Here is a 14,805-nt window from a genome sequence, read left to right as displayed (position 1 = left end):
GGCTTCCACAGTTCTGTATTACTGTTTTTAGAGAATATTAGGTGTTGCTTTAGGGCTCTGTGTAGGCCTAGGCAATAGAAGACTGTAGCTTGAATTGTCTGAGGTGGTACTTAAATGTGCATGGGTTTTCTTGGTTCATATCTTTCAGGTGGCCCAACTTTATTTTTAGACAACATTGTTTTCTTCTTCCTAATTGTTTTTCTTTTTATGTGTAGGAATGTCAGAATCTTCTAAATAGATACAGGAATTTGAACCTGGAACTAGTGACTCGAATCATCCGAGATGGTGGACCATGGGAGGATCCAGTATTACAAGCAATTCTTAAAGCAAAACCTGTGTCACAGGAATTAGGTATTTATATTTACCACGTTAATTTTTTTAGTGTACTGAAAAATGTGTTTAATGCTTTTTTGATATGAGGGTCAAGTGTTGTCAGCTGGCATTGCACACAATTTAACTATTTTTCCGTAGTGAAATGTACTGGTTCCTTTTTTTTTATTATTTGAAAGAAAACTACACCTTTTTGCTGGTAATATAAGTCTACTTTTATAGTGCAGAGATCAGATTGAGGAGGCTACTGAGCAAGTCACTTGTAAAAGGAATTGACCAAAACTAGGTGTTCAGTCCTTGAAAAAGCATGGAGAGTGACTTGACTTCAGTTAGACAACTGAAATAATACGATCAGGGGAGGACCTGATGTATCTGTCTCATGGTACTCTGACTCATTTTCTTTTAAATTGTAAATACTTGAGCTTGTGGCTTTTCTTGGTTCTGTTTAGAATGGTGCCTGTGACTACACCTGATAGCTGCTTTCTGTTTAGGTAATTCCTAGAGTTGGGAGCAGGAGAAAGATACAGCATGTGGAAACAAATTACTAGAATGTTAATGGAAGTCCATAAGGAGAAATATTGCTAATCTAGAGTAAAGTCTTCTACTACATCTTAAGCAACGTATTTGCTAGCAGTGTTCACAGAGGACCTCTTAAAAGTTGTTTCTATTTGATAGTGGTAGAAAATACTAGTTCTTCTCCAGTTACTGTGGCATAATGCATGGTTCAAATTCATTACTGTCTTTATGACGAGATGATCATTCTGTAGAGGAAGAGGACTATAAAGTCTGAACAGCTCAGTGAGCTGCCTCCTTAACTAGAGAAAGTATTCTGATAGCAAATTAATGGGCTTAAGTGGGTAGTCTTTGTTGGGTTTTGTCTCTTGTGAAGCAATTACTTGAGCAACATGGTTTACCCATGATTTTTATTATATCCGATAAACTTCTAGTCGAACAGAAAAAGAAAAATGAAAATGGAGATTATCCTTGTTTTTTTCTGCAATGCATGAAGAACTCTAAAAGTCTTGGTGGTTAAGATTTGAAGTCAGGTCTCAATCTCCATCTCTCCAGAAAAGAATAGTTTAGTCCTTTGCTTTAGTAATTCCCTTTGATCATCATGAAGCCTCTACGTTAGGTAATGGTTTGAGGATTTTTACTTGGTACTAACCTGGCGGAGTAGGAAGGAGATTGCCTGTTGTCACTAGATGATGCTTCTGTTTCCTGTTGTTGCAGGCCACATCTCCTTGCCCTCTGCTGAGGTATCTTTCATCCTTTTATCTTCTGATATCCCCACACAACCCCTTGGCATATCTCATCTGTGATGACAAACATTTTATTTTATATATTATCTTTTGGAAGCTCTTTCTTGTCTCACTTCCTCTAAATTCTGACTCTTCTGAAGTCTTAACATGAAACAAACTTCCTGTGCTGCTTTATAGGCTAGCAGTATTTGGTGTACGTTTTGAAACTTGGCCATATAGTTCCCTCGGGGATCACTATTTTAAATGAGGAAAACTGCCTATTACTGCTGAATCACCAACCATTACTTGCGAAAGTCAGTTTGATAAATATGTGCTGTGTGAACTACATAATCCTGTCTTGGATTCGTTAATTACACGGAGAAGCTTAGGCCAAGACAAACCTCTCTGTGTCTGTCCTTACTTGAATGGTAGTGTACTCTGAGGTGTTGCATTCTATTTTGAGATGGCTGGACAGGGAGGCGGTCTTTGGCTGTAAAGAAAAATAGCACGTTTGAAACGGGAGCAATAAACTTCGAATAGATTAGGGAGAATAAGGCAGCCGGCTGTGAACATCTCGAAGAGGATATTGTAGGCAGAGGTACACTCAGATGTAAGCAGTTAATTAGTTTCTAAGCTGATGTTTGGCATCTATTGCTGTAAAGCAAAGCCCCACACATGTTGCCTGGACAAGAATAGATGTTTTCCCCAAGCTGTTTTTAATGTATTATGACTTGGCTAAACGTTACTATACTTAGCAGTTGTCTTGAGGGGTTAGAAGAGCTATAAATGCTGCCTTGGGTAGAGGGCATTCCACTACAGGGAGGGAGCACAGTCCTGCCAGTGGTGTAACTGGAACTTACAGTCTGTTTAAAAACATATTGGAGGGCGTAGGAGATCCCCATCCCTGGGAGACTGTGCTGTCAGAGGTGGGATTCTCATTTATGGAGCAGAGGGGCATTCTGACCTAAGAGTTCCACACGCAGGTAGAAAGTGGGAATGATCTAACAACCTGGATTGTGGACTGCTGTGTTCCCTCCTTTGAGGGAAAAGGTTACCACAGCCAGTTGTTAGATGTGCAGCATTTCTGGCCTGATTTGTCCATGTGAATATTTAGTCATCTGTTGGGTAATGTTTGCATGTGAAACCGATGATGGGGCTTGTTGTCTGAAGTATGCTAATTGAAAAAAGGAGAGGCCCTTACTTGGCTTTAAGGATTTTTTTCTGTACAATCACTTTTTCTTGCAGTTAATGGCCGCTGTTAGACACTGGCTTTTCTTTAAGCCAACTTCTCTACTTTTGTACTTTGAAGTGCTAACGGTTAGGGGGAATGAGATTTTCTCTGTATGGTGGACCTTATGGTAAATCTATTAACAAATCTTATCTAAAACCTTGTATCACCTTGAATATTATTCCTTAAGTGTTCATTAGCATGTAATACCATTAGCTTGCCAAAAAATAAAGGTGCTGGAGAAATCCTGTTCCTGAACATAAAGAGTGTGTTTCAAACAAAGCATTGCTTTTTTTTTGGGTTTTTTTTTTAAAAAAAAAGAAAGGTTTAACTGAAAGGTTGTTATACAAGTAATCTTTTTTATTTTTTGGGAAAAAAAAATTCTCATGGCTGTTCAGATTGTGGTTTCCAGTAACCACTTATATTTTTTTTTTTAACCTTGTTAGATGTCACTTTTGCTTGTGACATTCTTAATGCAGGTTCCTTCTAAGGTATAAACTTCCTATGCTCACTTACAGCCTTCATTGTCTTTAAATTGATAATATCTTTTTTTACATTTTTTTTTAAATATGAAACACTGTACAGTACTACAGGGTATGCACTAGAAATTGTGGGATCTTAACTGTTTCTCTTAAGGTAGCTGTTGAGAGTATAAGAGGAAGGTCAGGCCATATTGTCCAGTACTTGACATAAATGTTACCATGCTCTTAACAGCCTGGGGCGTGCATTTACTTGACAAGGTGCAAACAGTTTTCAAAAAAAGCAGCGTTATTATATTTTGTAGCCTGGAGTGATATTTTAAGTTTTAGCCATAAGAGATACTAGAATGTATATGAACTTTTATAATGGAAATCTAAAGTTGTCTTCTATGTATTTTGTAATTTCCTAGTTTCAACTGAGATAGTCAAAATACTCAAATGTTAAGTAATTATTTCATTCAAATGTTAGCTTTAAGATTAACTTTTAGATCTGAAAAACAGATTTCCAGAAATGTCGGGCTAGAATTCAAAGGTATTCAGGGATTTAGATGTTAGAATTGTGCCCAGTAACACTTTTAGAGGAAGAAAAAGTGTATTTTCCACTTCTCCAGGCAAAGTCAAGGTGTTGAAAACTACTTAAAGCAACAGCATGTGAATTGCAGATAACTTTTTCACCATTCCAAGCTTCTCCATTTTAATGGGTAATGAGTATCCTGAGTTGTTTAAATATTTATAATTTTAGCATTGGAAGTGATGTCAATCTTATACTTCTGACAATCACCCAGTTTCCAGTGCTGAGGGAATTTTCTGTCTTAAAAATGTGTCTGCTTCTATATAGTGTATGTTATACTAACCCTTTGCAGCATCTTGTGTTCATCTGTTAGAAACAAAATACTGAAGTAGATTACTGGTGTAAGAGAAATAACAATTTCTGTTCCCAAGCAGAAAGACAGATTCTTGATGGTATTTAATTTAACATTTGATAGCTTCTTTAGCAGAGCCTTTTTTTATATATTATTTGTTGACATTGCACTATTAAAAACAACATTACATTTAAATATTTGTTGTTTGGACTTCATATTCTAATTGCCTTTAAATCTTTCTTTTCTGTACAGTTAACAAATATTTAAGCTCTGAAAATCCACTGTTCTTTGAACTACGTGCCAGATACCTTATTGCCTGTGAACGCATCCCTGAGGCAATGGCTCTTATCAAATCTTGCATAAATCATCCAGATATCAGTAAAGATCTGTATTTCCATCAAGCTCTTTTCACCTGTCTTTATATGTCACCATTAGAAGATCAGCTATTCCAGGAGGTATTGTTTGTCAGTATACATTTTCTTAATGAAGTGGTGCATTATACTTACTGTATACAAGTTGTCAAGAGGAACATATGGAACTCTGTTTTTGTAGAACAAAATGTCATAAAATCAGGCAGCTACACCGGTGTTGCTTAACTTAGTGCTGGCTTAAGCTCTTGAAAGTTAAATGTTAAGTGCCTACAAATCTGCTTGACCTAAATGCAATTTTTTGGTCAAGTTTACTTGTAGATACATTCCCTAAATAAGTTGAGTAATTAATATTTTGTAACTTCCATGTATTGACTATATTATTATTGACTATTAATTTAGAAAAAGCATTTGAGCCTAATTGATGTCAGTCCCTTGTTATGTACATTATATAGTTTTGTAAGCTGTGAAGTCTTTTTTTTTAATGATGCCCCGGTATGTAAAATAACACAGTAGCTGAATGTGGCCCTACTTTTCCACTGATAGCACTTACTAGGTAACTGCTTTTCTTAACCTTGTTTTAGAACAAGCTGCCATCATGCAAAAAAGTGCTTTTGTGTAATCTTTTAATTTCTCAGACAATACTCTGTCATTACTCTAAGAAATATGAAAGAGCTCTAAATATCTCCAAAAATCTCAGTTTACACGCCTACACAAAAGCTGTTCCAAAGAAATCCGATGTTAATAGCGATTCTGGAGGTTTTCGATAGCTTCTTTAATATACAAGGTCTGATAGGTTTTTATTTCATGTTAGCAAATTTATCTAAATTGATTTTATTTTAATTGTATAGCACTTGTTGAGGACTGATTGCAAGAGTGGAATTGAGATCATCTGCAACACTGAAAAAGAAGGGAAGACTACCTTAGCCTTACAGCTGTGTGAATCGTTCCTAGTCCCACAGCTTCAAAATGGGGACATGTATTGTATATGGTAAATACTTTATTTCTGGTGAAGCAGCTTAGCAGATAATAAATGCTTATTGCCAAAATGAAACTCAGCTAAGTTTGAGATGTAGCTCAAGTTTAAAATACCAAATAAAAACATTCTAATGTGATTTTTAAACATTCCTAGTACATCTGTTATGCCTGTTTGCCTTTTTACACACAATCATGTAGAGCGGTAGCCTACATACTACGTAACACTCAACTGTTTCAGAGTAACAGAAGGGAGAGCCTTTACATGTTTGAGGCTGTAAATATGTAGAAATATGGCATTTGTTATTAGCAATGTGTAACAATATGCGGTCTGTAGGCTCTGGCAGATATTTTGCTGTCCTGCTATTTAGATAAGTCCTTACAGTAACCAAACTGTAGTGTGTCACCAGTGTATCTAGAAAGAGAATATGTGGTTCTGAAAATGTGCTGTTATGGAAGCTTTTACTTCATCAGCGGAGCCAAAATATAAATGGTGGTCCTCTAGAAAACATTTAAGTAAGAATATTGTCATACAGGCTAAATCATCTTGATATTTTTTATGGCTAAGAAGCATTTTCTAAAGTGTTGTTAAAAAAACTTTCATCATTCTGAGAGCTGAAAGATGGCTAAGAAAGGTGATCCTTCTGTTTAGCCTTTCTGTATAATTTCTGTACCTAAGTAACATCTGTGTTTCTTGATAAAGTGTGCCTGATTTATTTGTTTGATTATGTAGTAGAAGCAAAAAGATTGAGTCAGTGAGGATTTTTATTCTTTCAATCAGTAGAGATAAAATTATTATTTTGTGTAACTAACTAAATGGAGTTTAGAACCTATTATAGGATTTCTATGTTCCCGGATTTCAGGGAACTGAAAAGTAATGTCTCCCAATGCCTTTCTGGTTTTTTTCTTGAGGAAGTAATGAAGGTCAGAGTGATAACGTTTGGTTTGTTAATAATTTTTTTCCTTAACTGTTGGATGAGTAATTGGTTGCTTTGAATCAAAACCTTTGGTATTATGATTATGAGAGGCATTTAGAATGCAATGTGTTGGCAATACCTAGTGGCATTTTTCATTCAGTCTGTCCAGAAAAAGGTGAATGTGACTGTCCCCATAGGAGAGATGAAGCAGTTAACCGAAAAGGTACATAGTTGTGTGAGGCCAGGCATCAACTTCGGCATGGAGTCAGACTTTGCTGATTTCTGCCCCAGTGCTGCATCTCCCGACTTCCTAGCAAGTAAGAAATTTGCAGATGTAGCCTACACGTCTTAGTGACACAGTTAGTGCTTTGTGTTTTGGGAATCTAGTCTTCTAAGAAATGCATTTTAAATACTGGAATTAAACCTACTTTTTATATCTTCCGCTGTAGTAACATGTTAACTTTGTTCTTACCCAGCTGATAATTAGGTTTTGCATCATCCATTTTTAAAATTGCTGTTCAAAACAAGATGTCTGTCCTTATGTTCTGGCAAAGTGAATATCAAAAATAAAATTCCAGAACGTGCTAAAGTACTGTTTGATACCTATTCAGCAAGGAAACAGTTTTGGCATCTCTTAGTATCTTAATCCTATGTTCAGAATGTAGAATTTGAGGATCTTTGAAACCGTTCAGAGCAGTTATGCCTGTGCAGCTACTACAACAGCTGTTTCATTCTTTACAGATGCTGAGCCTTAACAATTGTGTACCCAACAAGAAAATTCTGCATAACGCTTAATAGATAATATAAACTGGAACAAATCTTGTGAAGGCATGACTATACTGTAATTCAAATTTCTGAAGTAGGAGCCAGGTTAAATTAATCCAAGACATGTATTTTTCCCTAGAGAAGATTTATAATTTTTTCAGCACAGTATAAATCATCTTGCCTGGTTTGGAATTGAGGACCTTGCAGATCTAGCAGGGACCTAGCAGCAAGGACTACTAGCAAAGATAAGATGTCAAAGTAGATTAGAAAGCTGTAAATAGCAGATACTTGCTACTGCTTCATGTGGAGCGACCTATATGAAATCTTGAAGTTGAAGCCATTAGCTTTCATTATCTCAGAGGAAGCTGAACTTTAAGCAGCTCTGTCACAAAACTCTTACTGCTTTCATTGATGTTAAGAATAAATTCTGGATTCAGATAATCTGAGTTATTCTTCTGAAGTGAAAGCCCACTGACAAATTAATCACAAAGCAAGCTGTGCTTCATCTTACTAGAAATATTTGTGGCAAGGTATTTGTAAGAGATCAGTCCATAATAATGTGATTAATTACTTTCTAGTATCAAAAAGTGATGTCTCTTCAGGAAGATGGCCAAGATTTTTGTGGAACAGGCGTGGCAGAATGGCTTGCCCTCTCTGTCAGGCAATTTTTAAATGCTCTTTTGGCTGTTTTCAGGTGGTTTCTGTGCAGTATGTTCAGGAAGTCCGAGTTTTTCCCACATGTTCCATCAGTCTTTCATCTTTAGGTAATTTTTGTGAATTGGATAACACTGGTAAAGTGTGGTATTTATACCCAGGGAAAGACAGACTTTCTACTTATCAAACAATAGCAAAGGTTTAGGTCTAGCTAAGGTAGGGTGGCTTCACCACTTTCTTGTTTCTCCTGGAGGCACACAACGGTTTCGGTACTTTGCAGAGCGCTAACAGGCTGGAATACCTGGTTGCCTCTGGTAAAGAGGAGGTACCAGAGCTCTGTGATCTCACAGGAATAATTTAAATTGCCCTAGCCCGTGTCCACAAGAGTTTTGACACAGGCCTCAGTGTGAACTGTTAGACTACCCAAGAAGTAAATGTCACTAAGTACTATACTACTATGCCAGAATAATCAAGCAAATGTAAAACTACCCCTGCCTGTATTATCTCAGATTTTTCATCTGCATTGTGGTCAGTGGCACAGGAATACCCCAAGTGCTGCTGACTTCAGCTTTAAAGTTAGTATCCAGAGCGTTTAAGTGGTTGAAGTAGTGTCCAATAATCTCTTCAAGAATGCTTTAATCCTTAATGATTATCAAAATGAGAAGGAGAAACCTCCGTGTCTGCATGGAGAAATATGACTAAAATACTATTTCACATCAGGGTCTAGTCAAGTGGTGGTTGAACTGATTTAACAACTTGCTCTTCACCCATGGAGCTGTTCTTCCTGCTTTCAGTTTTCTGCATTCCTTTTTCAGCTCTTTCCTTGTGCCAGCCGTCACACCTGTCTGAACACACGGCAAGCCACTTTAACCACTGATCTCTCAGAAGAATAATTCAAGTTTTCTCAGATTCTTTGGGATTGGCGTTGAAATGGCTTGTTCTGAAATGCTATGAGGCAAAGCCAAGCAGAAGCTGTATTATTTAATTCTGGTAACATTTAACAGCAAAAGTGTTTAGGTTTTTTTGTACTTCAGGTTGAGACTTACACTGAATTTTTATGAATGGTTTGGTGCACGAAGACACTAGTTTCAAACTTGTACAAGAAGTTTGCAAAGGCTTCAGTAACACAGGTTTCCAGCCTGGTCAAGGCAGAGATGAACAGCTTGTATCTTTAGAAAACCTGTAAGACACTTTTTTTTTTTTTTTTTTTTTTTGTGGGTAGAGCTGCTTATAGGACTCCCTTTTTAGAGTTTTTCCCCATGTAGGCTAGGTCGTTCTTTTGACTTCAGTTTTTTGGGGTTCTGAATGAAAGAAAACAATCCAGCTTTCTTGTCTAGCTCTCAAAATGTCAAGCAGAATTGTAGAGCTGTCCTAAATTTAAAAGGGAAGTCTGTGTTTTGTCACTTTCCTTCGTGCAGGCACTGACCTCACTAGACAAGCCTAATCTCAAAAGGTTTGTCTGACTTGTATCTGGCACAGACTAGAGACTCTGGATGAACAGCCAAATATTTTGTCAGTAAGTGGGTTTGTGTTTTCTGAGGGAGGAGGCTGGTGGAATAAAAGCAGTGTCTTCCTTCAGAAAATGGAAGTGGATTGGTCCCCTGTTTGCATTGTAACGTTGCGGTGGGATTTCTGCCTAATCCTAACTGTATCTACTCTTGTGTTAAAAATCTTAGTGCTGGGCAAATTTTCTAAGTCCACTTGCCTTTCTGAGTCTCTTAAAGTGCATAGAACAGTCTGTAAATCTCAGCTAGATTTTATATACCAAACACATGACCTGTGTGGGAGCTCTGCCGCAGATGTCTAGCAACCTATTCTTATGTTTCTGTGTTGCAGGCAAAAATATTGTTTGACTGAAGATCACAGGGCTGTATGAATAGCTGTAGAGCCTGATAGTTTCATGTAACTGCCATTGGCTAGAAAGACCAGTGATGACGGCAGTAAAGAGAAATTGTGTTGTAATATGTGTAACTGGACAACATCAGTATTTCCTGTCAGTGGACCGCAGCAGAAGCTAGCTTTCTACAGCGCTCCCATTTTCCACATTCTAACACTTCTTTTCCTGAAGGACTCCTCATCCTTGCAGTGAAAGTAACTTAATCCCAAGAGCACACAGAGCTCGCTGTTCAGCCTGACGCTTAGTGCCTGTAGCGTTAAGGGCTTGATGCTGTAGCATCTGATTTTATGCAGTTCCCTGATACTAAGCTGAATACATTAATATTTTGTTGAATATTTAATTGCCTCAGCGATAGGAGATACCCTGAATGCTTTAATGAAGTAATTAAGTTGCACTTTCCATTGTGCACATTGTGTACAGCTGTGGTGTTAATTAGATTGATAGTACGCCCTCAAATATGATTTTAGTTACAGGATATGCAAATAGTTGTTCTTAGTAATGCATCATGCTTGGTGATAGAGTTCTTAAACTTTATCTAATTGAAATATTTTGTTCTGTACTTATAGGGACCTGATCTTCATTTGGAGTAAACTGCAGCTTAAATCTAACCCATCAAAACAAGTGTTTGTCGACCAGTGCTACCAGCTTTTAAGAATTGCTACAAATGTCAGAGTAATTTTCCCTTTCATGAAGGTCATTAAGGATGAAGTAAGTTTTGTTTCTTTTTACCCCATCTCCCATTCTTTTTGTAACTAGTTAAAGTCAAGCAAAGTGATGTTTATATTATGCAATGAGTGCTTTTTGTGGAAAGTTAAGAGGGCGTAGGAAAGGACACAGTATTTTCTTAAAAATTTTGTCATGTTCCAGAATGTGCTTCAACATTATGATTGCTCTTGATCTGCTGTGTATTCGGAAGATTTGGTGGCTTTTTTTTTTTACTGAATTCTGAGTTTTTCTGTCTGCAGTAAGTTTGAGGAATGTAATCCTTTATATAAATGGGGAAATACATGGAGTAAACATAAAAGATCAGACGATTGCTTTCCTTTAGCCTGACTCCTTAAGGAAATAGGACTTGTGTAATGCCGTTGTATCACCTTTCACCCTGTTAAGTTTTTCACCAGTTCTCATCAGATCTGAAGTGCTTCACGTAACATAAAGGAAAAGTGAGACTAAGATAGAAGGCGTAATCTTGCTTCAGAAAAGTACATTGTGTTTCACGCTTCAGATGTTAGTCTTCCAGTGTCCCGTACAAATATCTGCAAAAGACGCCATGTGCAATGCTTTGCGCACAGGAGTGCATGTTTTTTCCGAACAAACGTTGGTTATTATCATTGACCTGACTGAACAGAGCGCTCTCATATTCTGTGCCCTAAATGAATGGTAAATTATTTTGTCATGGGTGCTGCTGTACAATTCTAAATGCAACAAGGTTGCTGCTGTTCAAGATTTTAATGTCAGTATGTATTCTAAAATACTTGCGACATGAATAACTTTTATTTGTATTTATGTCTGAAGGATTGTATTTTTTAATAACCCACTACATGGGGAGCACTGTATGTATTTGTTTATGCACATTTAAATATGGGTAGGCATTAATTTTTTCTAAACTTTCTGAAAGTCTTTCATCTGCTGCCTGTTGGGCAGTATGTTTCTGATCATCCCTCCAAATTACATTTTCATGGCAGCGCCCCCCAGCCTAAAGTGTGGAATTGGATTTCTGCTCATTGGAAAGATAGTTTGTCAATTTTGAGAAGTCAGGCCCTTCAGGCCATGGGTTGTTAGGGTTTTCCTGGTGGTCATCGTTCAAAATTGAGGGCAGTGTTTTATAACTTGTATTTTTGTGCAGTGCACGTTGAATGAGTTGGAACAGGGACAAAATAAAGAGCAGCTGTCCAGTTAAAGTGCGAGACAGCCTCGATAATGAAGAGGCAGGCAGAACATAACTGCTAGATCGGATATGATTTGCTGGAGTCTTGTTTTATATCTGCAAATAATTAGTAATCTTTAACTGTAGAACTGCACACGGTGAAAGTATCTGAAGCTTTGTTGACAGCGGCTGTGTAGCTCTTAGTGCAAATGAGATGTTGTTTTTGAGCATTTTTGTATCTGCATTTCATAGTCTTGTTTGAGCATTATTTTAAAATGTGCCTTCAGGTGAAGTTTACTAGCAGGATGCTTCCTGAATTCCTGACTTGTTTTGCAAGTTGATGAATATAAATGCATGGGATGTTGATGTTTGGGCATTGTTTATAGTAGTTCTTTTTTGTTTTTCTGTGGGTTAGATATTTTTTATTAATTGTTATATTCAAGCTCTAGACTTCTGTAAGCCCATAAGGAAAATATCAATGTGCATACTCTATAATTATGTACACTGTTGTTTCCTCTCTGCAGGTTGGTGAAGATGGTCTTCAGATATGTGTTGAGATATGTGGATGTGCTCTACAGTTGGACCTCCGTGAAGATCCCAACATGAAGAGTCTTATTTATAAAGCAATTGCTCATTTTCTGCCAAATGACCTAGAGATCCTCAGAATTTGTGCTCTTTCAATCTTTTTTCTTGAGCGCACCTTGGAATCTTACTACACTGTTGAACATTTATATAAATGTGCAGATGAAGAATACAATGAGTGCACTAGCTCTGTTCAAAACCGTGTACGTTTTGAATTGCTTCCAATTTTGAAAAAAGGTTTGTTTTTTGATCCCGAGTTTTGGAATTTCTTGATGATCAAGCAGAATTGTTTAGCATTATTGGGGGATAAAGCCTTTGTTGGCTTAAGTGAAAGCACACTGGAAAACGCTACTGCAAATACAGAGAAGATAACGGAGTATAGGGCTCTGAGTGAGGAACGTGTCTGTTTAACAGATGTCAGCAACGGGGAGCTTGACCCTGAAGACCTCTCTGAAGCCCAGTCCAAAGGTAATGGCAAAAAGAACCATGAAGCTCTTGAGGCATCTGAAATGTTAGATCAAAATGTCCCAAGGCACCGCTGTGTGATATGCAACAAGGAATTTCTTGCTGGTCACATTGTGAAACATGCACAAGCTCACCAAAAAAAGGGCAGTTTTTCCTGTGTACTTTGCACCAGAAAGTTCAGGCAAAAAGGACTTATGCTTAAGCACTTAAAGAATCATGTCAGAAAGATAGAAAGGCAACATCTGGCTGCAGTTCTTGAGGCTGGTCAGCAGGCTCCTGCTCCTAATGAAGCAGAATGTTCTGATGTTTCTCCGTCTCTTGAAAATGGAAATTCTGATGGTTCCAAAGATAACGAACCAGAGACTGTAGTAGCTCCGGGTGCTGACCAAGTGGTCCAAGTGGAGGAGGAGAATGCAGAACAGGTATTTGAGGCTGTGGAAAACCATCTGAGTGACCAGGATGACGCTACTGAAAATAGTAGCGACAGCTGTTTTAATAATGTTCCTGATGCTTTAAGTACGGAAAGTTTGCCTGAAGATGATGAGAGCTCCAATAAAGAGTCACCTACTCTGCATAAAGTGAACGGAGCTTTTTGCTCTCAAAAAGATATTGACGCTCTGGATGAGGAAGGAAGCTTTAAGTGCCCTGCTAATGGTTGTGCTAGAGTGTTTAAAAAGATAAGATTCCTCAATAAACATGCAAGAAAATCTCATCCAACTGATTTGAAGGTGCAGCAGCATATAATGAAATGGAATAAAGGAAAATGCCGGTTCTGCCAGAGAAAATTTGCTGATTCCCAGCATTTTATAGACCACCTGAAGAGACATGTGTATCCAAATGTTTACTTTTGTTTACACTTTAATTGTAATCAGAGATTTAAGCTGTCAACTGAGCTTGCGGAACATACAAAAAGTCATAGTGTTTTTAAAGCTCAGTGCAATTTTGCAGAGTGCTGTGAGCTGTTTGAGGAGCTCCCTTTGCTGTATGAGCACGAGGCTCAGCATTATTTAAGTAAAACACCAGAATGTTCAGAAGACGCAAGTGAAAAGGATTCTTCAGATGATCCTTCAGAAGTTTGTAGTTACCAAGATGATGATGAATCTGTTAATGAAAAAGAAACCGTAGATTTACCAATTCCAACTTGGAAGTCAAGGAAAGATTCTACAGAACCAAAGACATATATTCAAAGTGTTGAGAAAAAAGCCAATAATGCAATTCACAATGGAAATGAAAGCTCATCTGAGGGTAGTGCTACAGTTTTAAGTTTAATAGACCAAAAGACACCTGTGTTACAGCCAAATTCTGAAAACTGTAATGTTGCTAGTGACCAACTGGTCAATGGGCACAGTGACCTAGATCAGACGTCATCTAAGTCATCAGAAATACCTTTGGACAGAGTGGCAGATGAAACAAGGACAGAAAATGGGTCAGTGTTACCAGTTTTACAGAATTGTCATGATATACCACAAAATAATGCTGCTGCCTCGCAGCCACCTTCTAAACCAAATCAAACAACAGAGAATACTTCATATGGTGTCATCTTAACAAAACCATACGTTAGACCATTGCCTCCAAGTTATCTTGATGAACGATACATTAGCATGCCAAAACGTAGAAAAATTTTGGATGATGAAGTAGATGCTTATTCTGAACAAGATAAATTTTGTAGCAAATCAACAGAAAGATTTAGATGTGGCAACTGCTTGACCATCTACTGTAATTCAGAAGCACTTGAGGCTCACCTTGCACAAAAGAAGTGTCAGACGCTCTTTGGATTCGATTCAGATGATGAAAGTAAGTCTTACAGTCCTTCTGGGTTGGTTTGTTTGGAGGTAAATACCAACCAGAAAACGGTCTTTGAAAACAGGCAACCAGACGGAATAGCTAAAGGCAGAAACGACTTCTAAGCGATTGTAGTGTGCTAGAACTTAGACGCTTCAGTCACAGTACTGTGCTAAATTGGAAGTTCAAATTGGTCATGCTGTTCAGAATAAGAAAGAGGTCGTGAGCAGAATAAGAAAGAGGTGAGGACTGGTAGGCAACTAATGGAAAAGGCTTCTCGTAAAACAGGAGGGGGTACTTCAGTCTCTCTTTCCTTGCACGTTTGAAACTAAACGTTGAAAATCATAAGCAGTGTTCTAGATGAAAGGATGATTATGTTCGTTATTTTGATCCCA

The 14,805-nt window shown here is 37.7% G+C and overlaps 1 protein-coding gene across 2 annotated transcripts in view; it reads left to right on the top strand.

Moving 5' to 3' along the window:
• The window catches only part of ZNF654 (zinc finger protein 654), a 36,083-nt gene that overhangs the window by 17,802 nt on the left and 3,476 nt on the right, over positions 1-14,805 (top strand). For both annotated transcript variants that reach the window (XM_040583038.1, XM_040583039.1), the window contains exons 4-8: positions 216-351; positions 4,391-4,593; positions 5,358-5,497; positions 10,281-10,422; positions 12,106-14,422. In XM_040583038.1, the coding sequence (XP_040438972.1) occupies positions 216-351; positions 4,391-4,593; positions 5,358-5,497; positions 10,281-10,422; positions 12,106-14,422 (2,938 nt within the window). The remainder of the gene's footprint in view (positions 1-215; positions 352-4,390; positions 4,594-5,357; positions 5,498-10,280; positions 10,423-12,105; positions 14,423-14,805) is intronic.

The sequence above is a fragment of the Falco naumanni genome, chromosome 2, assembly GCF_017639655.2.
Source record: "Falco naumanni isolate bFalNau1 chromosome 2, bFalNau1.pat, whole genome shotgun sequence".
NCBI classification, from domain to species: domain Eukaryota; kingdom Metazoa; phylum Chordata; class Aves; order Falconiformes; family Falconidae; genus Falco; species Falco naumanni.
The sequence above is the reverse complement of the archived record's forward strand: the minus strand, read 5'-3'. Positions and strand labels throughout refer to the sequence as shown.